Here is a 26,012-nt window from a genome sequence, read left to right as displayed (position 1 = left end):
CCCCCTCTCTCCCTCCCAGTGCCCTGTTGATAACCCTCCATGTGATCTCCATTTCTGTGGTTCTGTTCCTGTTCTAGTTGTTTGCTTAGTTTGCTCTTGTTTTTGTTTTAGGTGTGGTTGTTAATAACTGTGAGTTTGCTGTCTGTTTGCTTAGTTTTTGTTTCTGTTGTTTTTCTTTTCTTTTATGTTCATTTGTTGATAGTTGTGAGTTTGTTGTCATTTTACTATTCATAGTTTTTGATCATCTTTTTCTTAGGTAAGTCCCTTTAACATTTCATATAATAATGTCTTGATGATGATGAACTCCTTTAACTTGACCTTATCTGGGAAGCACTTTATCTGCCCTTTCATTCTAAATGAAAGTTTTGCTGGATAGAGTAATCTTGGATGAGGTTTCTTTTGGAAATCAGCTGATAGTCTAATGGGAACTTCTTTGTAGGTAACTCTCCTTTCCTCTGGCTTCTTTTTGGATTCTCTCTTTACATTTAATCTTGGGTAACTTAGTGGTGATGTGTCTTGGTGTGTCCCTCTTTAGGTCCAACTTCTTTGGGACTCTCTGGACTTCCTGGACTTCCTGGAAGTCTATTTCCTTCACCAGATTGGGGAAGTTTTCTTTCATTATTTGTTCAAATAAGTTTTCAATTTCTTGGTCTTCCTCTTCTCCTTCTGGCACCCCTATAATTCTGATATTGGAACATTTCAGGTTGTCCCAGAGGTTTGTAAGAGTCTCTTCACTTTTTTGAATTCTCATTTCTTCATTTTTTTCTGGATGGATGTTTATTTTTTCCTTTTGTTCCAAATCATTGCTTTGAGTCCTGGTTTCCTTTCTGTCACTGTTGGTTCCCTGAACATTCTGCTTTATTTTACTTTGGGTATCCTTCATTTGTTTTTTTCATTTTCGACTAAGCTCAGTCAGACCTGTGAGCATTTTGATTAGCAGGGCTTTAAATTCTCCATCAGATAGGTTGGCGATCTCCTCCTCGCTTAGCTCTCTTTCTGAGGCTTTACTCTGGTCTTTCATTTGGGCCATACTCATTTGTCTTGGTGCACCTGATAGGTTGTAAGGGGGCGGGGCGTTAGATATTCACCCAGGCAGGACAACCATCCTTGCTGCGCTACGATGCTGCGGTGCTGCCTGTGGTGGGCCGGGGACAGTCAGAAAGGGAACAGTGGGGCTCACCTGCTCGTCCCTAGCACACTTTTCAACAGACTCTCTTGTGAGACTGGGAGCTTCTCCTACTGCCACACATACAGTAGCCCACAGCCACTTCTGAGTCCCCTTTAGTCAGCCCCTCCCTCGCAGCCTGCAGTCAGCAGCCAGCCCTGCCCCCAAGGTCTGGCAGCTTCGGCTCAGTTTTTCTGAGTCAGCCAGAGCAGTCCACCGCCTTACCAGTCTGCTTGTTCTGGTTGACTTTTTCTTTAATTCCTTTGATGACAGAGTTTCATGCAGTTTGATTTTCTGGTTGTTTTGTTTTCGGTTGTTTATTGATTTCAGATTGGTTGTTATCCTCCTTTCAGTTGTATGGGGAAGCAGATGGTCTCTACCTATGCCTCCATCTTGGCCAGAACTCTCATTAGTTGATCTTTGTATGTGCACTGACCAGTATTGACCCCACAACCTTGTCATATTAGGATGATGCTCTAACCAATTGAGCTACCCAGCCAGGGCTTCAGTTCTTTTTATGCTCATTTACTCCTTAGACTAAATAGCCCAATGAAAGTTTATCTCCATTTTATAAATGAGGAAACCTGAGGCTTGGAGAATTGAGCCACCCATTTAAGATTACACAGCTAGTAAGAGGGATTGATTGGGAATCAGAGCCTTTGCTTTTGCTATCATCCCATCCTGTCTTTCACAGATTGAAATGAAGTTCACTTATCTCTTCCCACTTTGGCATCATCACCTTTTACTATCATTCAGCCCTGCCCTTTTTACTAGGCTATGAGAACATAGACACATTTACTAAACCCCAAAGATATGTCGTATACAATCCCAAGCACAAACCTAGGTAGCAACCTCACAACACCAAACTGCTTCTGGGGATCTTTACTCAGCTCATTGCAACTTACCTCTTTGCTTTGCTTGGTGAGTGTTCAGCTCCATTGTTTAGTTCAAGAGTCACCTCCTCGGGAAAAAAACCAAGATGGAGGCATAGGTAGACACACTGCGCCTCCTCACACAACCAAAAGAAGGACAACAACAATTTAAAAACAAAAAACTACCAGAACTGACAGAAAATCGAACTGCACGGAAGTCCAACAACCAAGGAGATAAAGAAGAAACATTCATCCAGACACATAGGAGGGGCTGAGATGGGCAGTCGGGGCAAAGGACTCACATTGCCCCAGCAGGACCCAGAGACATGGCAGACTGTGGAACGAACGGGGCAGGCAGTGCGACCGCTAGCAGACCCCTCAGCTGCACATTCACGCATAGATAAACTGGGAGGAATTGTGGGGGGAGCAAAAGAGACTGCGCAACCCAGGGCTCCAGCATGGGGGAAATAAAGCCTCAAACCTCTGATTGAAAATACCCATGGGGGTTGAGGCGGCAGCAGGAGAAACTCCCAACCTCACAGGAGAGGTCGTAGGAGAGACCCACAGGGGCCTAGAGCATGCACAAGCCCACCCACTCGGAAATCAGCACCAGAGGGGCCAAATTTGATTGTGGGTAGTGGAGGCAGTGACTGAAATCTGGCAAAGAGTGGAGAAAGCACCATTGCTCCAACTCGGCCCCTCCCCCACATACAGCATCACAGCACAGCAACCAGCATTCCTCTGCCCCGGTGAACACCCAAGGCGGTGCACAGTCCAAAACACTGGTAATAAGGAAGCTCACAGAATTGGTTGAATTTGGTCACAAATTAGATGAAAAAATGAAGGCTATGCTAAGAGAAACAAAGAAAAATGTACAGGGAACCAATAGTGATGGAAGGAAACTAGGACTCAAATCAACGGTGTGGACCAGAAGGATGAAAGAATCATCCAACCAGAAAAGAATGAAGAAACAAGAACTCAGAAAAATGAGGAGAGGCTTAGGAACCTCCAGGACAGCTTGAAACGTTCCAACATTTGAATTATAGGGGTGCCAGAAGGAGAAGAGGAAGAACAAAAAATCAAAAACTTATTTGAACAAATAATGAAGGAGAACTTCCCCAATCTGTCAAAGGAAATAGACTTCCAGGAAGTCCAGGAAGCTCAGAGAGTCCCAAAGAACCTGGACCCAAGGAGGAACATACCAAGGCACATCATAATTACATTACCTAAGATTAAACAGAGAGAGAGAATCTTAGAAGCAGCAAGAGAAAAGGACACAGTTACCTACAAAGGGGTTCCCATAAGACTGTCAGCTGATTTCTCCAAAGAGACCTTACAGGCAAGAAGGGGCTGGAAAGAAGTATTTGAAGTCATGAAAGGCAAGAACCTACATCCAAGATTACTGTATCCAGCAAAGCTATCATTTAGAATGGAAGGGAAGATAAAGTGCTTCTCAGATAAGGTCAAGTTAAAGGAGTTCATCATCACCAAGCTCTTATTATATGAAATGTTAAAGGGATTTATCTAAGAAAAAGAAGATCAAAAATATGAACAGTAAAAATGACAGCAAACTCACAGATATTAACAACCACGCCTGAAACCAACACAAAAGCAGACTAAGCAAACAACTGGAACAGGAACAGAACCACAGAAATGGAGATCACATGGAGGGTTATCAACAGGGGAGTGGGAGGGGGAGAGACGGGGGAAAGGTACAGAGAATAAATAGCATAAAAGATAGGTGGAAAATAGACAGGGGGAGGGTAAGAATAGTGTAGGAAATGTAGAAGCCAAAGAACTTATAAGTATGACCCATGGACATGAACTATAGGGGGGGAATGTGGGAGGGAGGCGGTGGGCAGGATGGAGTTGAGTGAAGGGGGGGTAATGGGACAACTGTAATAGCATAATCAATAAATATATCAAAAAAAGACTTACAATAAAGTTTTTAGTAGTTAAGATAGAGGGATAATAGTTTAAGATTAAACAACGAGATTAATGGAACAGAATAGAATGTACAGAAATAGGCACTCACATACGTTTAATTCATAAATGACCAAGGTACCAAGTTAATTCCATAGGGGAAGTCTTTTTATAAATATTGCAGGAACAACTACATATGTGTATGAAAAAGAATAAACCATGCATGTATTTTTAAATCATGAATTCAAATTGATATTTCTAGGTAAAATTTAATTTTAAAGTTTTTACTTAATTTCATTGATTTTGATATTTGTGTGTCTCCTTTTTCATATGCTGAAAATCTTAGTCCTAGAAACAGTTAATTTTTCTTTGCAGATCCTTTTTCGCCCTTAGCATATATTCCTCTAGGAAGGTACAATCAGAATACTATCTCTAAAAGTTACTTGAAATAGTTATTTTATCTATATAGTTATGTTACCAATTAGATATATGATTGGGTTCATTTATTCTGTTTATCTGTTTATTTTCAATTATCAGGTTTTATCTTTTTATTTTAATTTTTGAATATGTGAAACATTTAAATGGTACAAAAGTCAAAACTGTAAAAAGGTATACTTGGGGAAGACCCTTTGGCCAACTCTTATCTGTTCCACTCCCTTCTCCATCCCACATAGGTAGGCATTAATGTTAGTTTTTGACTTATTATTCCAAAGTTTCTTTTTGAAAAAAAAAGGAAATAAATATGTATTTTATGTTCTGTCCATTTCTTTTATACTTAACAGTGTATATGTAACATTAGGTCAAATGAGGAAATTTAGGACATTTTCTCTTTTTTTCTATGGTTGCATAGTACCACATAACACTACTTTATATAGATGTACTGGATTCAACAAGCCACTTTTAGATGTGTACGCATGCACCACACCCAATCAGATCCCATTAGACAAGCACACTGGGTTCTCTCCACTATTGGGCAGCATTCATTTTGGGGGGCTGTTGCAATAAATTACCACAAACTAGGTGGCTTAAAACAACAGAAATTTATTTTCTCATAGTCTGGGTTTCAGAAGTCTGAAATAGAGATGTTTTCAAATTGGGCTCCCTCTGTAAGCCGCCAGGGAGATCCTTCCTTCTCCCAGCTTCTGGTGGCTGCAAAGTTCACTCAGCTTGTGGTTACACTCTCCAATCTCCACCTCTTTTTACATGGTCTTTTCTGTGTGTCTTTTCCTCTTTTGTCTCTTATAAGAATATTCATTAGATTTAGGGCCTACCCAGATAATCCACAATGATTTCACCTCAAAATCCCTAACTTAATTACACCTGCAAAAATGCTTTTTCAAAAACTCACAGTCTCAGGTTTCGGGGATTAGGATAATGACAAGTCTGTTCAACCCATTACATTGGCGATTAATAGTGCTGGAAGGAATAACCTTCTACATTTGGTCTTATATTGGTGGAGGTATGTCTTCACAATAGATTCTTACAAGTAGGATTTTTGTGTTGAAGGGAAAATAACATGTAATTTTGCTAAATTCTCCTCCATAAACATTGTACTATTTTACACTCCTATCAGCTCTGTTTTTCTATAGCTTTGCTACCAGAGTTTGTTGTCAAACCATGTTGTTGTTGTTTTTTCCCTAATCCAAATGGTATTTCAGGGTGGTTTTCATTTGCATCACAAAGTTTAACTATTGATTTCATTATCTTTATTTATTGATGAAAGTGGGACATTTATTCAATAGCACTTAAATGTCTGAAAATCACTTGACACCCTGAACTTCCAGTGATAAAGAATTAGTTATAGAACTAGTGATGCCCCCAAGGAATTCACAGTACAGCAGGAATGATTTTGGAGAGTAAATATTTTATTTATTTTTATTTCATACATGTAGGTGAAAAAAGCAACAAAATAATAATTTATGTTTCTTAAATTTTTGGAGAAGACCTGGAGTTCTACATTTTCATCAGTAACTAGAGGCTTGATAGGATAGAAGAGGTGAATCTATCTGCACAAATGCCTATTTCTGGTACTACCAAGTTTTTTCTTTCTTTTTTTTTCAATTACAGTTTACATTCAATATTATTTTGTATTAGTTTCAGGTGTACAGCATAGTGGTTAGACAATTCTATACTATGCTAAGTGTTCCCCTGCTATTTCCAGTAGCCACCTGGCACCATAGATAGTTATTGCAATATTATTGACTATATTTCCTATGAATATTTTGTTACTACCAATATGCACTTCTCAATCCCTTTACCTTTTACATCCAGTTTCCCAACCCTCTTTCCCTCTGGCAACCATCAGTCTGTTCTCTGTATCTATGAGTCTGTTTCTACTTTTTTTGTTCATTTATATTGTCGTTTAGATTTCACATATAAGTGAAATCATATGCAGTACTACCAAGTTTTGACAGTGTCACATGTTCACTGTACACTGTCATTTACCTAGTTATTTATGTAGTTATTCTGCCCCTCAACTACATTGTACGCTTTGGAGATCAAGAGGCTGCATCTTTTTATCCCCAAGATTTAGACTCATGCCTTATACATAGCAGGTGCTCAATAAATGTTTCACAGGTTGATGACAGGTTGCCTTATGATAGAAAAAAATTGAATTCCCTAAGGCAAGTGCTTCCTATTTTTTGTTTAATCGATGTAATGAAAGGTATCATTTTAAAGAAATCTGGCAATGAATATTGTGACTTACTTACTATGTGTAATCAAGTACAGGCTAAGTTGCTGTAACATGGACTCTCAAAATGTCTTAAAAGATTTTTTTCTCTCTTGTAACAGTCTTGGGGGGTTTGTGGCTCTGAAGAAGATGCCATCTAGGGACCCAAACTGGTAGGACAGCTCATCCTGAGTATGGGGCTTTCATCTCTGGGTCTGAGATTCCTCCATTTTACTGGATATATTAATAGTCCATTCTTTTTCATTGCTGAATAATAGTCCTTCAGTATGAATATAATCCAGTTCTAGAAATGTTATTTTGACAACTCTAAAACTAGAGGCTCTAACAATTATGAGATTTTTTTTGCATGTTTGAAAAAAAATATGTAGCACCATTTTGGCTTTTTACTCCCTTTTATTTAATGAACTTCTATTGAGTGCTTCCAGAGGCCAAATACTGTGCTCAGCGATCAACGCAAAGCTGTGTAAATTCCTTATTCGTCCTCCAAGTTACAGTTCATCCAAATGAAAAGACAGTTGCGTGGTCCCAATCTGATGGAAACCACATGTTTTTAAACAATCAGCTTAAGTATGGAAAAAATGGATAAGTATGGATAAAATTATCCATGAGTATGGACAATTGCTAAAATGTAATCATAATTTGGAGCATCAAAGGATCCAGATGCAGTAAAATCTCTTGTAAGACATCTCCAGACCATCTTCCTTCTCAGTCGTATCCCTAGTTACAGGTGCCTGGACTTAAAAGGCGTTCAGGATTGAGTGCCATGTCCCTCAGGTTCTATTTATGGTTTGTTCTACTACTGGATTGCTAATAGGGCTTTGCACAACACAGAGAACATGCATTTCCTATAAAGCAAGAAGCAAGATCCTGTAGAACAGTCAGAGTGAGGGACTCTCATACTCCAAGTGAAGTTGGGTCTCAGAAACCAAGGGGCTCTTTGTCCACAGCCTAGGTTTATCCTTCCCTCTTGCCAAAGCCATGTATTTGAGCTGCGATTTTGGGATGGTCAAAGGGATTTCCATGGATCTCTGCCTTGTTGGTGTGATTCCAGAAGCTACTGTAGAACTTAAAATGGTTTGAATTTTCATAGCCCTGAAACTTTTCTTACAGAAGTGTTTCTGTGGTTCGTGTTACACTAGAGGGAACTGCGCTTGGCACAGACTTGGGGGCCTTGCTGCCCAAGAGCTCCTTGTCCTGGAAAGGCGGTAGCAGTGCCTCGCTTCCTGCATAACTACATTTCCCAGGAGAAATTGCTGGGTAGGAAGGCGGACCGTGCTTAGAGCCGGCCCCCTGACTCCCATCGTGCCAAAGTCCCGACAGTCTGATTGGAGGGCTCTATCGCGGTGCATTCCGGGAATTGTAGTACAACGAATGCGTAGGGGCAAGTTTCTTTGTGACGCGTGGTGCGGACTTCGCGCTCCTTGGCGCCCCTTGGCGCCCCTTGGAGGAGTCAAGATCGACCCCACGCTGACGCTGCGCGTGAGGTGAGGCTGGCGCCTCCCGGTGGGCGGGGCCGTTGATTTCGCCTTGACACCGCCTTCCTGCCCCTCCCCTCTCGGTGCCCGCCCCTCCTTCCTGGAGTCACAGCTGAAGCTGCGGCTGCTCGAAGGTGGGCTCGCGCGTTAAGCACCAGTCTGGACCCAGTTCGGTGACTCGCGCGGCGCAGGCGCCTCCTTGTATCCCAGGTGGGGCCCGGGCTTCCCGCGGCAGGATGTTCTCCCGAAAGAGCCACGGGGATGTGAAGAAGTCCACCCAGAAGGTGCTGGACCCCAAGAAGGACGTGCTGACCCGTCTGAAGCACCTGCGGGCGCTGCTGGGTGAGGCGTGGGAGGGGGCTCTGGTGTCGGAGGCACTGCCCCGGCGTGGGCCGGGTTGGGGTCGGAGCTGGGATGCCGAGGACGTGGGGTGAGGGTGGTGGGGCGTCTGAACCGGTCTCTGGGTCTTGGCATTGTTCCCAGGAAAGCGGGCAACCTTGCCCTCGAGCACTCCGGTGTAAACTTACTTCGTATTCTCACCGGGTAACCTCGAGGTAGGGCACAACTGTGACTGTCCCTTCCCCAGCAAATACTGGACCTCTCAAATTGCCCTCACACACACATTGAGCTGTCATCTCCCTTCCCAATTTTTAAGTTTTTATGAGTCCCAGACCCTAAGTATACTGACCCCGAGTAGTCCTACCATACACTTAATTGAACTGTCTTCTCTTTTCGCTTCCCCTTCCCCCTTTAAATTTTATTTTTACTTTTGAGACTGAGACTCCAGGTGGTCCCAGGATACATTAAATTTAACTGTAACATATCTTACCATTCCACCCCCTCTCCCTTTAAAATTTTATCTTTATTTTGGATCTGGCTGCTTCAGTTTCTTTGTGTCCTTGGTCGTATTTGCTTGGAGGGAGGGGTGACTTTCCTGGGTTCAAGGAGACTGCTTCTCCTTTATTGCCAGTATGACGGTGATGGTTATATGTCTTCTTCCGTTTTTATGAGACTACTGAGTGGAGAGGTTCTGCAATTGACCTGGAATGAAGCTCCTCCCTGTGGGTGTGAAGTATCCACAAGGCTTCCTGTCACCTGCTGCATGTGATTTGTAGCTGGTTTGCTAGGCTGTTTTGTGTTCTATTTTCTTCCTTAGTCGTACCTTTTGTTTAGGATGAAGACACCTTTGCTGTCTGTAGACTTTGTGTATTTGGGGGCTGAGAAAAGGACACCTTCTGCTTCTTCGAGGTGCCATTTTATTCTTAAAATGAGCAAAAATCACCTGATTTAGGGCAGGTAGTCTTAATATATATGTCTCTGAGTAAGGGCACATAGTCTTAATATATTGCTATGAGGAAATATAGCAGTAAAAGAATTAATTTTATTTGTGAGAATTTTACATAAAGATTTTGTTCATGAGATTAAAAGTTGCACATTATTTTTATACTCTAAAAGAAAAAAACATCTGGTTTTGCCAAGTTCTTCACAATCACCATTCCTTGAGATTTCACTGTTTTGTTCAGTTTGCGGTGAAATGTAAATTAGTTACTGTTAGAGGGATTAGTTTTCAAGACCTTTGAAAGTGAAATGTGGTGTTCTTGGTAAACTGAACTTTCTACTTCCTGTAGTAAAATACCAAGCGCAGACAGGTTGCATTGTGCAGAGCTTTTTTTGTAGTGACTGATTAACACCTACTGCAGGGGCGTTTTTAATAAGGAGAGTTGAGCAGTATTTTAAAGCATTTGATACTTTAGGACTTTTTCTGTGATAGAGAATTTGAATTTTTGTCCTGTCCAAGTCTGTAAGATTAATTTGGCTGTTCTGTAAAGGCAGAATCAACTAAACCTAGATTAGTTTGGTTTCTTAGAGATACACAGTACACTGTTACCATTCTGAGAAAGTAGTTAGCCAGCTTTCAAGGCTATGTAATTGTGGTTTCATATTATGTGTGTCTTATTTTGAGGAACTTTCTTTTATCATTTCATTTGAACTTAAGTTATGTAACATGGAGAGCTTCTTTGATATTTCTTTAGATATATGTTTTGTTGATGGTTTGTGGAATGGCTTAGTTTATCACTGTAATCTTTACCCATTGGGACTAGATTTTTGTAAATGTATCTGAGGAATTTTAGCCATAATATTTAATGTAAACTTTCATTCTCAATTGTGGCTTAAAAACTTTAAAGAAAAATAGTACATTAATGCCCTAGTCCCTACCACTTCATATACCCTATTTATTGGCTACTTTAAGAAAAAGTCTACTTAGGAAAAAAGGTGTCTTGATCTGAAAGATGGGAATTAGCCAAGATCAAGAAAACTATTTGAAGGAAATGAATAGAAATTATTATTTTTATTTTTATTTGTATATTGTATAATACTCTTGTTTTGCACACATTTTATCTTCCAGTGTTAATAAAGATGTCAGTTTTTACATACAGAGATGATACTACTGACCTTCATTTGCAGCACAGCTACATGATTTGGCCTAGTTACTTAGCCTGCGTTTGAACATCAGTTTCTTTACTCTTGAAATGGGTTTGATAATGTCTGCCTTGTAAGGTTATTGTGAGTGTGATATATTGGGTGGGCCAAAAAGTCCATTTAGTTTTTTCCATAAAATAAAACACACATTTTTCATTTTAATCAATAATTTTATTGATTTGGATATTTTGTCAGCCAGCTATCTTAAATACAGACTAATTTTTTAAAAAAAGATTTTATTTATTTATTTCTAGAGAGAGGGGAAGAGAAGGAGAGAGGGAGAGAAACATCAATGTGTGGTTGCCTCTTGTGTGCCCCATACTGGGGTACCTGACCTGCAAACCAGGCATGTGACCTGACTGGGCATCGAACCAGTGATCCTTTGGTTCTCAGTCTGGCATGCAATCTACCAAGCCCCACTAGCCAGGTCAAGACTAGTTTTTATGAAGAGAGAACAAGTGTGTAATAAGTATCAAAATAATAAAGGCGGGGGGGTGGAATTACCACAATCACCATTCCTTGAGATTTCACTGTTTTGTTCAGTTGGGATGATGTATATTAGTTATGTCAATTCTCTCCCTCGTGGTATAGCATTAATTGTTCTCAATTAATGCCTTGATTTGATCGCTGTCAATTTCAAATGGTCTACCTGACCATGGAGCATCATCCAGTGAGAAATCTCCCCATGAAACTTCGTAAACCACTTCCCCCTCATATGTTCATCAGTTATAGCACCTTCTCCATCAACTGCGCAAACTTTTTTTGCGTTTCAGTTGCACTTTTACCTTTATTGAAGTAATAAAGCATAATATGCCAAAATTGTTGCATATTTTCTTCATCTTCAATATTAAAATGGCTGCACAAAAACTCACCAATTTTGATGTTTTTTTTAAATGCACCCTCATATGACAGCTGTCATCATACAATCTAACAAATTGTTTTGAATGAAGTTAAAGACAACTAAGCACTACTAGAGCTATTTTACAGAAAAATAAAAAAAACTTTTTGGCCAACCCAATATAAACTATTTTAACTTGGAGTAGGCACTTGACAGTTTCTTCTCCCATTACTTGTCTCCTATCATTCATAGGCTAGGATAAGCGTTTTGATAGGTAATTCCCCCCTCACCTTTACTTATTTTCATAATTGTGATGGACTTGTTCTCTCTTCATAAAAATTAGTCTGTATTTAAGACGGCTGGCTGCCTTTCACAACAATTAGTTGTGAAAAGTAGAGTATTTCTTAGTGTCATAGTAATGACTCCAATTAGAACTTTCTTAGCTACTTTAATCTGACTTTATATTGTAGATTGGCCTGATTGATTTTACAGTGGGGTGGGGGGGGGGCGGGAACTGAGGCATAAAAGGCCTTACAAGGGGCCAAACCATGTGCTAAATTGTCTATATATAGGAAGAAGAAAGAGCCATTAAGTCCCCTGACTTCTAGTTCTCCCTACACTGTTTCAATTGTTATTGGGAAGGTAAATAAAACAAAACAAAACCAGAAAAACAAACTGTGTATTGCTACTTGGCTCCAACAAAGATTCTTTGTCTCATTAAAAGATTTGGCTGGGGTGGGGTGGAGGGACCGGGAGAAAAGGCATACAACTGTAATTGAATAACAATAAAAATTAAAAAAAAAAAAGTTGACTGGCCACTGAGTCCCAAAACAGGGTATAGAAATGGCATTGTTATAACAAGAAGAGTGAGGATAATAGTAAACAGTAGTGCACTGTGTAATTAGATAGTGGCTTATATGGTAGACTCTGTTATAGAATTTCAAAGAGGCAAAAAAGATAATTAAGAGTGGCATAAAAATAGGGGCACCTTGAAGTTTTAGTCATGCTAGGCCCTGAAGAATGGTTAGACTAGCTCTATCCAATAGAAATATAATGTGAGCCACATGTGTAATTTAAATTTTCTAGTAGTCACATTTAAAAAAGTAAAAAGAAACAAATGAAATTAACTTTAATAATATATTTTATCTAAACCCATATATATAATATGTATTATATCAACAGGTAATCAAAATAACATATTATTTATTATGTATTATAAGCTCATAGCACATATCATTGTAGACTAGCCTCATTTCCAGCAGTAAGTAGCTGTATGTAGCTAGTGGCTACATACTAGACAGAGCAGGGTTAGAATTTGGGAAAGTAGAGGGAGGGGGCAATTCCAACTAAGAGATGATGGAATATGCATGGCAATCATGTGGAAGGGTAAGGAATGCCAGCCTGCCTCTTCCTCGTGTCCAGTGGGGGAGTGGTGAGGGTAATGGGCATTGAGGATGGGGTGCTAGAATCCTGGTCCTGAGGGCATCCAAAGTGTCAGATAAATGACTGGAGTACTGTGTAGGCCAGGAGTAGGGGCAGGACAGTGAGTTGTACTGAGGACTTGTGGGGAAGGAGAGGAGTAGGTCACTTGACTGCGAGAAGCTGAGGCAGGTTCAGGGGCAGATCAGAAAGGGTTTTGTTTGCCTGAATTAGAAGCTCAGATCTTATTCTGCAGGTAAGAGGACCTGATTGGAGAATTCTTAGCAGGTCAAATAATAAATTCTGAGAACTTTGTCTCTGCCAGCATGGCCAGGAAAAATGGATTGGGGCTCATGGGAGGGGTGGCACTAAACACAGGCAATGATGGAGCAAACAAGTGATGAGGGCCTGAAATAAGAAGTTCCATGAATGGAAAGGAGGGGGTGGGATATTAAAGAACCAGTGTAGAAGGAGTGATTCTCTTAATAAAATAATGAAAGTGAAGTTTGCAGAAGCTAGATGAGGAGTGATTAATCAGAAGGAGAAGAGAGTTGGGATCAGAGGCCACAGTCCAGTGCAATCAAGTGACACAAGGGTTTGGACCAAATGTTTAGAACCAGAGAGGGAGGCTAGTTTCTCACAAATGCTCCATACACAGATAGAGCAAAATAGAACATTTTGGTATGTTTTCTTTTGTGCATTTGTTGCTCTAAGTTCACTTACAATTTTAAATGTTGCCTTTTAAATTTATCTAATACTAGCATTTCATTTTTATTAACTACAAACATTTGCTGAGACTATATTCCATAATTTAGTTTACCATTTCTTGTATGGTTAAATTGTTTTCTTCCTTCCTCTCTTCTTACTCCCCCTTCCTCTCTCTTTCAGTAATATAAGTAATACTGCTGTAAACATTGTAGGAAGCAGCTTTTTCTGTATTTTGTATTATTTTCTTAGAATAGATTCCATTGAATTCAAGTTGCTGGATTTTAGCATGTTTATGACTTGATTCACATTGCTTTCTTAAGTGTCGCTCCCTTTGGGCCTGCCAGCAGCAAGGATTAGGACTATAGTCTCCACTCTAGTCTGACTAGCAATAAACATATTTTTAAAATTTGGTAATTGGCATTAGGTGTTTGGGACAATGGGCATGGCATGGATAGATCCAGAAGAGTTGGGAGCAGATCATGGCTAATGACAGGGGAGGATGGGTTTGGTGTTATACGTGTTGACTTTGAGAAAAAGGCACAATCCAAATGGAAATGTCTGGGATGTTATAGGACATGGGGTCTGCAGCTTAATGAGAGGATAGAAAGTGGTGATATGGTTGTTTATTATTGTCAGAATTTTATTGATCTTCCCACAATTGATGAAGGTAGTATTCCTACCCCAACCTACAGATGAAGCAACTGAGGCTCAGTGAGGTTAACTAGTCATCTACTAACTCCCAGCCAGTAAGTGGCAGAGCTAGGATTCTTTCTTTTTTTTTTTTTTTTTAATATATTTATTGATTATGCTACTACAGTTGTCCCATATCCCCCCCTTCACTCCATTCCATCCTGCCCACCCCCTCCCTCCAACATTCCCCCCCTATAGTTCATGTCCATGGGTCATACTTATAAGTTCTTTGGCTTCTACATTTCCTATACTATTCTTACCCTCCCCCCGTCTATTTTCTACATACCATTTATGCTACTTATTCTCTATAGCTTTCCCCCCTCTCTCCCCCTCCCACTCCCCTGTTGATAACCCTCCATGTGATCTCCATTTCTGTGGTTCTGTTCCTATTCTAGTTGTTTGCTTAGTTTGCTTTTGTTTTTGTTTTAGGTGTGGTGGTTAATATCTGTCAGTTTGCTGTCATTTTTACTGTTCATATATATTTGTAATTTATTTATTTATTTTTATTCAGTTACCATTGTCTGCATTTTCTCCCCATCACTCCACCCCACCCCAGCCAGTCCCACCTTCCTCCCCCCCTACCCTCCCCCTTGATTTTGTCCTTGTGTCCTTTATAGTAGTAGCTCCTATAGACCCCTCTCCCCACTGTCCCCTCCCCACTCCCCTCTGGCTATTGTTACAATGTTCTTAATTTCAATGTCTCTGGTTATATTTTGTTTGCTTTTTTCTTTTGATCTTCTTTTTCTTAGATAAATCCCTTTAACATTTCATATAATAAGGGCTCGGTGATGATGAACTCCTTGAACTTGACCTTATCTGAGAAGCACTTTATCTGCCCTTCCATTCTAAATGATAGCTTTGCTGGATACAGTCATCTTGGATGTAGGTCCTTGGCTTTCATGATTTCAAATACATCTTTCCAGACCCTTCTTGCTTGCAAGGTCTCTTGAGAAATCAGCTGACAGTCTTATGGGAAGTCCTTTGTAGGTAACTGTGTCCTTTTCTCTTGCTGCTTGTAAGATTCTCTCCTTCTGTTTCATCTTAAGTAGTATAATTATAATGTGCCTTGGTGTGTTCTCCTCCTTTGGGACTTTCTGAGCTTCCTGGACTTCCTGGAAGTCTATTTCCTTTGCCAGATTAGGGAAGTTCTCCTTCATTATTTGTTCAAATAAGTTTTCGATTTCTTGTTCTTCCTCTTCTCCTTCTGGCACCCCTATAATTCGGATGTTGGAATGTTTCAAGATGTCCTGGAGGTTCCTAAGCCTCTCCTCATTTTTCCGAATTCTTGTTTCTTCATTCTTTTCTGGTTGGATGTTTCTTTCTTCCTTCTGGTCCACACCATTGATTTGAGTCCCAGTTTCCTTCGCATCACTATTGGTTCCCTGTACATTTTCCTTTGTTTCTCTTAGCATAGCCTTCATTTTTTCATCTAATTTGTGACCAAATTCAACCAATTCTGTGAGCTTCCTGATTACCAGTGTTTTGGACTGTGTATCTGATAGGTTAGCTATGTCTTCCTTGCTTAGTTGTATTTTTTCTGGAGCTTTGAAGTGTTCTGTCATTTGGGCCTTTTTTTTTTTTTTGTCTCTGTGCGTGTTAGGTAAAGGGGCGGAGCCTTAGGTGTTCACTGGGGAGGGGGAATGCTGGTTGCTGTGCTGTGATGCTGTACGTGTGGGAGGGGCTGAGAGGGAGCAGTGGCACTTGCTCCACTCTCTGCTGGATTTCAGTCACTGCCTCCACTACCCACAATCAAATTGGGCCCCTCTGGTGCTGATTCCCGAGTGGGTGGGCTTGTGCACGCTATAGGCCCCTGTGGGTCTCTCCAACAACTCTCCTGTGAGGCTGGGAGTTTCCCCTGCTGCTTCCTCAACCCCCACGGGTGTTTTCAATCAGAGGTTTGAGGCTTTATTTCCCCCATGCTGGAGCCCTGGGTTGTGCATTCTGCTTCGCTCCCCCACAGTTCCTCCCAGTTTATCTATGTGCGAATGTGGGGCCACAGGGTCTGCCAGCCACCACCTTGTGGGATCTGCTAGCTGCAGCCTGGCCTGCCCCGTTCCCCAATCCGCCCCCTTGCTGGGTCCGCCAGCTTCGGCCTTGCTGCGAGTTCTCTCTGCTCCTACGGGTCTGGATGAATGTTTCTTCTTTATCTCCTTGGTTGTCAGACTTTCATACAGTTTGATTTTCTGTCAGTTCTGGTTGTTTTTTGTTTTTAAATTGTTGTTGTCCTTCTTTTGGTTGTGCAAGGAGGCACAGTGTGTCTACACCTCCATCTTGGCCGGAAGCCAGAGCTAGGATTCTTAAAATTTATAAAACCCATGTTGTGCTTATGCTAGGTATCTGACTTAAAAACATGTTTACATACTAGAAAATATATTTATGCACCCAAATAAATGTTAAGATATTAAACAAAAGTCCAGCAGTTTTTGCATGTCTCCTAAGATTATTGCTTTGAATTTTGCTGCTCTCTTCCTGTTCTGTTTTACCATATTCGTCTGGGGAGACTTGAGGCTATATTTGATTTGAATATAGCAGAAGATAAAAAGACTCCATCTTTGTTTTTGTATTCATTGACTTCTTTGTGCCCTTCCTTGGCAAGCCTAGCAGGTGGCAGAATATTTGCATGGACCTTAGTGCCACATGGATATTTTACAACCAGAACAAAGCTGGGAGGTATAATTTTAGGCTCTTCAGGCAGTCTTAATATTTCTTTCATTTGACCTTGTTAGAAGTAAAGTGATTTTGCCATAAAGTTCCCTTTGCTATTGGGTTGGCCAAAAAGTTCATTTAGTTTTTTCTGTAAAATAAAAGACACATTTTTCATTTTCTCCAATAACTTTATTGATTTGGATATTTTGAGTATGTCAGGTATCTCCCTCATGATATAATGTAGATTATTCTCAATTAATGTCTCGATTTAATTGCTCTCAACTTCAACTGGTTTACACCTGACCGTGGAGCATCAAGGTCCAGTGAGAAATTGTCAGCACGAAACTTCTCAAACCACTTTTGACATGTTCGATCAGTCATAGCACCTTCTCCATACACTCAGTACACAAATCTTTTTTTGCATTTCAGTTGCGTTTTTACCTTTACTGAAAGAATAATATGCTGAAAATGTTTCATATTTTCTTCCATTTTCAGTATTAATATTGGTACACAAGAATTCACCAATTTTGGTAAGTTTTTAAAAAAAATGAAAGCTGATATGACAGCTGTCACAATACAGTCTAACAAAATTGTTTCAAATGATGCTAAAGACAGCTAAGTGCTATTAGAGCCATCTTATTTATAGACAAAACCAAACGAACTCTTTGGCTAACCCAATATTTTTTCATCAATTAGTAACATTTTACATCTGTAACCTTTGGGATATAAAATTAACTTTGGACACATACATGTAACACAAATATATCATTCCTGCTTCTAGAACTTGAGACTGTCTAGACTTCTAATGTGAGAAAGGTGAACCTAGGGTAAAAGTCTGATTGAACTCCGATGTATTAAGATAACTCAAAAAGGTTGGCTTTTACCTTTTATTTTGGGAAGAGAGACAATTGGTAGGTTCAGAATATTTTGATATAAATTTTTATAATTTGCATTTTTATTTGTAAGTGCTTTATTTGCAGTGGGCATAAAAACTTTTACTAGATGTTTAGAGTACTGATCTTTAGTCTCTAAATTGTGTACTGAAAATAAAACTGTAGGGAATTGTTTATTTTTAAAAAAATGACTTTCAAAATAGCAAATTTATTCAAATTTTAAAATTACTTTTAAAGAAAGGAATATAAGTTATTTTATAGTAAATTGTTTAAAAAGATTTTATTTATTTATTTTTAGAGAGAGGGGAAGGTTGGGAGAAAGAGAGGGAGAGAAACATCACTGTGTGGGTGCCTCTTGTGTGCCCCCTACTGGGGACCTGGCCTGCAACCCAGGCATGTGCCCTTACTGGGAGTCAAACCAGTGACCTTTTGGTTCACGGGCTGGCGCTCAATCCACTGAGTCACACCAGCCAGGGCTACAGTAAAATTTAAAAAATAATATATAAATGTAGTAAACAACTATCTTTGGATTTAAAAAAAATTCAGTTTTACAAACATTGTTGTGTTTTTGTGTGTGTCTGCTTGGTAGGGCTGCGTCTTCAGAGATTAATAAGGCACAAGCCCAGGATTTGCTGATTGATTGGAGAGACAGACATGTAAACACCTGCTGTATTTTTGTCATGTATAATCTGCACTTTTTTGCCAAAATTTTGAGGGAAAAATAAGGATGTGCATTATCCAAGGGTAATACTAATTCCGTATCTATATACCATATTTTTCGGACTATAAGATGCACCCCCTCCCAAATTTGGGAGGAAAATGGGGGTGGGTCTATAGTTCTAATGTAGCTTACCTGGCTCGCTGGGGGGGGGGGGGTGATTATTTATGTTATTAAATATTTTACCACATTTTTTGCTTCAAATTTTTTTTTCCTATTTTCCTCCTCTAAAACCTAGGTGCATCTTATGGTCCGAAAAATACAGTGTTTTTAATTCTTTTATTTATGCTTATGTGTTAAAAGTGTAACTCTAGAAACAAATATTGATATCCATATGCAAAATGATACCCTGGAATACAATAATTGGTTTTGTTGAATTTACGAAGAACTTATAATGAAAGTAGTTGCGATTCAGTGAAATGAAATGAAGAGCTATCCACAAAGTATTGTTATCCACAGAGTAAAATAGATGATGCTGATTGTTATCCAGTTGATAAGATAGGTGATGCTGACTTTATTACCATATGGTGAACAGCCCGTACACTTTAGGTGGGAGAAATTATTGGACAATCCCTTGGAAAATGTTGAAAGTTTTCATACACTGCAAGCTTTAAGCTAAAAGTTATTAAATATGCTAAAAAGCATGGCAACAGAGCTGTGGAGAGACACTCTAGACCTCCTCCCATAGAGAGTGTCATCAGATTGTGGAGGCAACAGGAAGAAAAGCTTCTTCAGATGCCAAGATGAAGGCAATGTGAGGGAAACCTCCACAGTGGCCAGAGGTAGAGCAGGAAGTGAAGTTCTGGAGCAGTGTCAAACTGGTATCCCTATTTTGACTAAGATGATACAAGAAGAAGGTAAAAGTATTGCTCAAGAAAAAAATATTGAGGATTTCTCAGGGTCACCTAAATGATGCTTTAACTTTATAAAGAGAGCAGGTTTGAGCATGAGGATAAAAATGAAACTTGCCAAAAAACTTCCAGCAGCCTATGAGAATCACGTTTTAGAATTTCATTCTTATGTTATCAATCTTCGAAAAGGCTTTCAACTTTGAGCTGTCCCAGGTCGCCAATATGGACGAGCCATCCAACAGAACTGTGGATGCCAAAGGAGCAAAGACCATGGCTATTAAAACTGGTGGTCATGAGAAAACATATTTCACTGTTGTTCTAGCCTGCTCTGCAGATGGGACAAAGCTACCACCTATCATCATCTTTAAAAGAAAAACATTTCTGAAAGAAAATATTCCAAGTGGAACTTACTATCCATGTGCAGTGAAAAAGGATGATGAATGAAGAAGGTGTGAAAATCTGGCTTAACAAAGTCTGGTTGCAAAGGCCTGGAGGATTACTTAGAAAACTAGCTTTGCCTGTTTTTGATCACTTCAAAACCCATGTTACACGAAGTGCAAAAGCAATCTCAGTGAACTTGAAAACCCAACTTGCTGTGATACCTGGTGGGCTAACCAGCCAACTGCAACTTCTTGATGTGTCAGTAAGCAAGCCCTTTAAGGCCCTAATGAAGAAAGAGTGGACATTGTGCATGCAGTCAGCTGGTAATGATTTAACACCTATAGGCAGAATTAAGGAAGCATCCATCGCCCAGGTTTGTGATTGGATCCTAAGATTGTGGAACAGTGTCAAGAAGGAAGTAGTTGTGAAATCGTTTAAAAAATGTGGCATCAGCAATGCTATGGATGGAACTGAGGACAATGAAATTTACCCAGATGAGGAAAGTGACTCTTCAGAAGACAGTGGTAATGTAGAAATTGAAGAAGGTGATACTTCTGATATTGACAGTGAGGAAGAGTTCTTGGCCTTCTGTGATGAGTAAATATTGTGAATTTGTTACATAAAATTTCATGTACCATAATATATTAAAAAGTAAATGCTAAAATTCCCTTATAATACAAAAAACAAGTATCTAAATATAAATAAATATTTGAATTAAAAAATTAAAACAAAAGATTTTTTTTCCTGAAAGCTTGAGACAAAAATGTGGGTGCATGTTATACATGGCAAAATACAGTACATTTACTACAAGAGTGTTATGTTAGTGAAACTGTGGAGGAGCCTACAAGGTGCAGAGGAGGCAGAGCAGAAAGGCCTCTTGACCGGGTACGTGTCTTGATGGAAGTCGGGTCTGAAGTGTGTTTGGAATATGGGAATTTCCCAGGTAGACAAGTTGGGGGTAAGGATGCTGCAAAGAGTAGCTTGTGCAAAGGTAATGGTTTGGCCCCCATGGAGTTACGTGTTCTTTGGCTTTTATCCTGTTGTGTGATTAGATGTTGGGAATCTGGTGAAGAGTTTTTAAGCAGAGGACAGATCTAAACCCATGCATTCCCTTGGTGAGTGGTCCACAAGTCTCAATCTCCCTGAGATTTGAAACAGTAGATGATAAGAGAGCAAGGCTCTGGATTGCAAACCATGAGGATGTAGGCTGGGCTGCATGTGTTCATCTTCCCACATGGAAAGCACCTGCCTCAAATTGAATTCACACTCAGAGGGAGGCAGAGCAGAGAGGGGGAGAGTGAGAAGGGCCCAGTGGACCCTGCGTGCCAATGGGTTTGGCCATGTGTGTGCCTTCTCCACCCCTGAGTTTTGCAGTTGCGTAAGCCAGTAGTAACACCCTGTTTTTGCTTTAGCTGGCTTGAGTCGTATTTCTGGCTCTTGCAACAGAAGGGTATAGATTAATATGCCAGGAAGGGAATGGGAAATTCCAGATCAAAGATGGATGGGTGTTGTGTGTGCATGCTTGTATGTGTGTGCAGATACGATTTTTATACTTTGTTAAGGCCAAAGGAATTTGAGTTTATTTATATTTTGGAAAAGTAAATAATAACAGAGCAAATGAATAAACAGTACAAAGAAAGGGGATAAAAATGGAAAAAGATGTGGTCTGCAGTAGAATCAGGGACATGGGGCAGGAGATCAGGCTTGACAAGAGAGAGGGGTACCTCTTCCTCTACTGCCACGTGGAGGAAGCAGAAATGGTGTGCTGGGTCACAGGGAAGTGGAGGGAGCTCTCACGAGAAAGGTTTTGTTTTCTCCGTGAAGATAACAGGTGTAAAATGAACTGCTGAACCATTTTTATCACTGGTGTAGCGGTGTAGTGATAGGAACTGATTATGTCTTGGTCCCTCTTCTGTACCATGTATCTCCTTAAACTAAATATTGTAATCTGTAAGATATTTTGTTCTTTTGGGGAGTGATCTCATAAATGCACTTAATTTATATTTTAAATGGTTGGCCAGAAGGGGGAAATATGTATGTGTGTGTGCGCGTGTGTGTGTGTTTATATATATATATAAATAAAGAGAATAATTTAAGTAGTGCAGTTGTTGCCTGGTCTTCTACTTAGTGATCATGTGCCTGGAGGGATATGAAGTGGGATAAGAGAATTTGCTCTGTCCTCAGTGGTCCTCTTTCCTTCATGTCCCTCACTGTGGGAGCATCTTCCCTGATGGGTGTGGCTCTAGTATTTAAGGGTAATTTGATTTTTTCCATTTTTGCAGACTTAATCCACACAAGATATAACTGTATTGACTGTATTGATTTTTTTCTTTTTTTAAAATTATGTCCCCATTTTCTCCCACTTTACCTGCCTCTACCCAGCCCCTTCCCCCTTCCCTCTGGCCATCACTGTGCTTTCGTCTCTCTGTGACTTATGCATATATGTTCTTAGGCTAATTTTTTCACCTTGATTTCTGATATTAATGTAGTACTTTATACTTTTGTAGAGTGGTTTCTCGTATTCTTATTTGATAAAATTGCTGCCAGTTCATAAAGGATTTACCTTCTAGGTTCTTAGGAGAGCTTTGTTTCTGAGTTAGTTCTGAATCCTCATTTCAGGGCCTTAACTTTATTTTTAGAAATGAGATGTATCATAATCACTTTTGTATCTTCTATATTGCTTTACAAACTGAAACCACATCTGGAAAATATTGAATCCTGTTAGTTGTAATCTTTAACATTAAATATGTACTTTGACTTCATAATTACAATTGTGGTTTAGTTTAAAAAATCACTTTTGAAAAAGATAAGCACCCCATTAATATTGTCTTGCATTTGGTTTTAAGTGATGACACATTCATTGAGCCTCAACCATGTTTTCATGGACACATAAGGTACTAATGACATTGCCTGTGCCCAACTGTGGGAACCATGAGAATGCACCACTCAGAGCTCTAGCAGCTGCCCTTGGCTTCACCACCACTTTCTAGCCAAAGCTGAGCTTCTTTAGGGCTACTCCCAGCCAATTACTGAGCAAGCAGGAGTACTAATGTGGCTCATTCCTGTGAGACCCAGTTACCTCTGAAAGGTGGCTTTGGCTTGAAGACTCCCCATTGGCCTGACCAAGACCTTCTCAGAAATGTGTTGAAGTCTGAGATTTCCTCTTTCCTCCCTCCCTCCCTCTTCCCTACACAGGTAGAGTAGCAGCCACCTGTGTGGATGATTTGGAAAATTCCTGAAGCCTTACTGCCCCAAAGATTGTTTCACCAGTCAGGAGTTCCTATTATTAAAGCAACGCTTTTCAACTGTTGTGCTGCAAGAATTTTTAAAACATGTAATACCTATTTAGTTACTGACCTCTTTTCCCTTAGACTGTCAAATTAAAAAAAAAAAAAATGAGAAAAGCCAACACAACAGTAGCTGTCCAGTGTGAATGAATCAAAATTATACCTTTTTTTTTTGTCAGCTCAACAAACATATTTTTTGGTGTGCTGTACAATTTTAGAAATTAGTGTATCTGTGCCATGAGATGAAAAATGTTGAAAATCACTGAATTAAAGTAATGATTAAGACCAAGAATTAAGGTCTCAGACTCACCCCTGAGATCCCAAGGGGAATAGCTGTAAGAAAGGACTATTTCTTCAGACAAGAGGGAGAAGAGGTTGGGAAACCTTGACTGGGGTGGGGAGAGAAGAGGCAGCAGGCCCAGAGAGCTGTTGGTAAGTAAGGACAGGCTTGGGTGAAGCTTAGGCAAGTGCTCCAGATATTCTTTCATAGAAACCAAATTGGAGAGACACTATTATAAAACTTTAAATTTACAGAAACCAAAACTGCATCGCCACCCCCAAAAAAGGACCTGTTATAACTAGTGGTGAAAATGCTTTCAATGACATCTTTGGTAGTGTTTTCAAGACTGCATGGAAGAAAGGGGAACTAATAACATATGTTGCTTCTTTATTTTTAAACTTAAAAAAAGATTTTATTTATTTATTTTTAGAGAGAGGGGGAGGAGAGAGAGAGAAACATCAGTGTGTGGTTGCCCCTTGCATTCCCCCTATTGGAGACCTGGCCTGCAACCTAGGCTTGTGCCCTGACTGGGACTCTAACCGGTTGCCCTTTGGTTTGCAGTCTGGTGCTCAATCCACTGAGCTACACCAACCAGACTAATTTTAAGCTTTTTAAAGCTTAAAGGGATTTAAGCTTTTTAAAGGGATTGACGTGTTTTATTTGTTCTTATTTCTGATAGGAACAGTGCTGACCTCCTTCATAGATTTTATATCAGCTCAAATGAGGGTGTGTTTGGGTCAGATAGACCTGAGGTAGGAGAGCTTATGCTGAACTCCTGGAGCGGAAGTAAAATACCACTTAGTCTTTCTCTGTGTTTGTGTGTGTGTCATACTGTAGATATGGTAGGGGTTTTTTTTTGAGAGAATATTTCCATTTTTCTCTTCCTGCTTCTAAAATAAATACATATACAAACAGACACGTCACCTTTAACCCAAAAAGTAAATAACAAACTGAAAAAATATCTGAAACGTATAGGAGAGGAAATAGTTATGTATTCAATACATGAAGAGTTCCTACATGTTAACAGGAAAAATTATAGTAAGTGTTCAAAATATATGTATACATTAGTCACAAATGAAGAAATGACAACACCCAGTGTTTTAAAAGTCACTTTTCATTAATAATCTGATATATAAGTTTACAGATTAAAATGAATTTACCTATTAGCAAAGTTGCTGTCTTTTAATGTTTTTTTTCTAATAATTATACATTGTGTTAGCTCTCCAATACACTTTTGATCAGATTATTATTTGGTATGATTTTTTTGTAAAGTAACTTATTGATATGTATCAGTGATCTTAAAAATTTGCATATCATCCGACCCAATTTCCTCTTCTAGGAAATTATGATAGATATACTTAAAGACGCTTGTATTAAGCAATGCATTACAGCATTATTTGTTTAAAATTTTTTTATTGAAGTCAATTCACATAATGTAAAATTTAAAGCGAACAATTCTGTGGCGTTTAGTATATTTACAGTGTTGTACAACCAGTACCTCTACCAGAACATTTTCATCACCCCATCAGAAAACTAACTGTAAGTTCTCACTCCTTATTCATTCACTCTTCCCTCTAGCCCCTGGCAGCCACCTGTGTGTGTGTGTGTTTAATCAGTGCTCCACCAGAATGGTAGTGTATGTTGCGCATATTTGTACTAGTCAGGACTCTTGATTGCAAGTGTTAGAAATCCAGCTTAACCTAATTTAAGATGAAAGTATTTAAAGACCCAGGCAACTGGTCTAGGGGAACATTTGTTTTTAGGTATGGCTATTGAAAGGGATGTAAATGGTGTTTAGGACAGTCACCCACTCTTTTCTTTTTTCCCACCTTCCCCCTTGGTGGAAACTACTCTTTTTCACTCTTGGTTCTGTGTTTGTTTTGTGTTTCTTTACTTCATTCTCAGGCTGATTCTGCCAGGTGCAAGTGAGATGATCCCTGAACTCTAGTGACTCTTGAGATGAGTGTGGCCCCTCCCTGAGGGCTCACCCCAGTTCCTGAGACCATTTTGATTGGCCCTTTGTGGGTCATGTACCAGTCATTGGGTGAGGGAGATGTGGTACTCTGATTGGCCAGCCTGGATCACTTGCCCTGTACCTATAGACTGAATCTCATTCTGGCTAGTGTATTTCTGAGAAAATAGCTGGAAAGGCATTCTGGCACATGCCCACACAAAGAGCACTGCTTATATTTTGCCTACGCTCAAGGTGGAGTTAATTGACTTCTGTGTTAATAATCCTAGATCATTGAGAACATCTTAAATGACGTGCTGCAAGTTTTATTTAAGACTATGGGAGTTATGTTTGAGAATTTATGTAATTTGAGGGAAGTGATGGTTATCATTTTAATAAATGGATTGATCACTCTTGAGTCTGTCTAGGTTAGATCATATACATTGTTTTTAAGTCATTCTACAAATAGTTACTGAGTGCCTGCCATGTGCCAAATGAGGCCCAGCTTTATGAGATTTTTATTCAATTAAGGAAGATGGACAATAAACAAATAAAAAACAATATATAATTTCAGGTAATATTTATAGAATAATGAAGCTTGATAAGGGTGTGAGTGTGCTGATCTAGATAACAGGGTCAGGGAAGACTTTTCTGAAGAAGGGTTTACCGCTAACATCTGGCTTAAGTGGGAACCGTTTGTGATTATTTCTGGGAATAGTGTCCAAACAGAGAGAGCAGTGGT

The 26,012-nt window shown here is 39.6% G+C and overlaps 1 protein-coding gene across 4 annotated transcripts in view; it reads left to right on the top strand.

Moving 5' to 3' along the window:
* Positions 1-8,150: 8,150 nt before the first annotated feature.
* Positions 8,151-26,012, top strand: part of RALGAPA2 (Ral GTPase activating protein catalytic subunit alpha 2) — a 374,904-nt gene continuing 357,042 nt past the window's right edge. For 2 of the 4 annotated variants that reach the window (XR_006655322.3, XR_006655321.3), the window contains exon 1: positions 8,151-8,469. Coding sequence is in view for 2 of the 4 variants with exons in the window: in XM_024559518.4 (XP_024415286.1) it covers positions 8,364-8,469 (106 nt within the window). In the remaining 2 variants the exon portion in view is untranslated. The remainder of the gene's footprint in view (positions 8,470-26,012) is intronic. The other 2 variants (XM_024559518.4, XM_024559519.4) reach the window with 1 other exon arrangement.

Source organism: Desmodus rotundus, chromosome 6, assembly GCF_022682495.2.
Source record: "Desmodus rotundus isolate HL8 chromosome 6, HLdesRot8A.1, whole genome shotgun sequence".
Lineage (NCBI taxonomy): Eukaryota > Metazoa > Chordata > Mammalia > Chiroptera > Phyllostomidae > Desmodus > Desmodus rotundus.
Note: the sequence above shows the minus strand (reverse complement) of the source record. Positions and strands in the feature narration are given on the sequence as shown.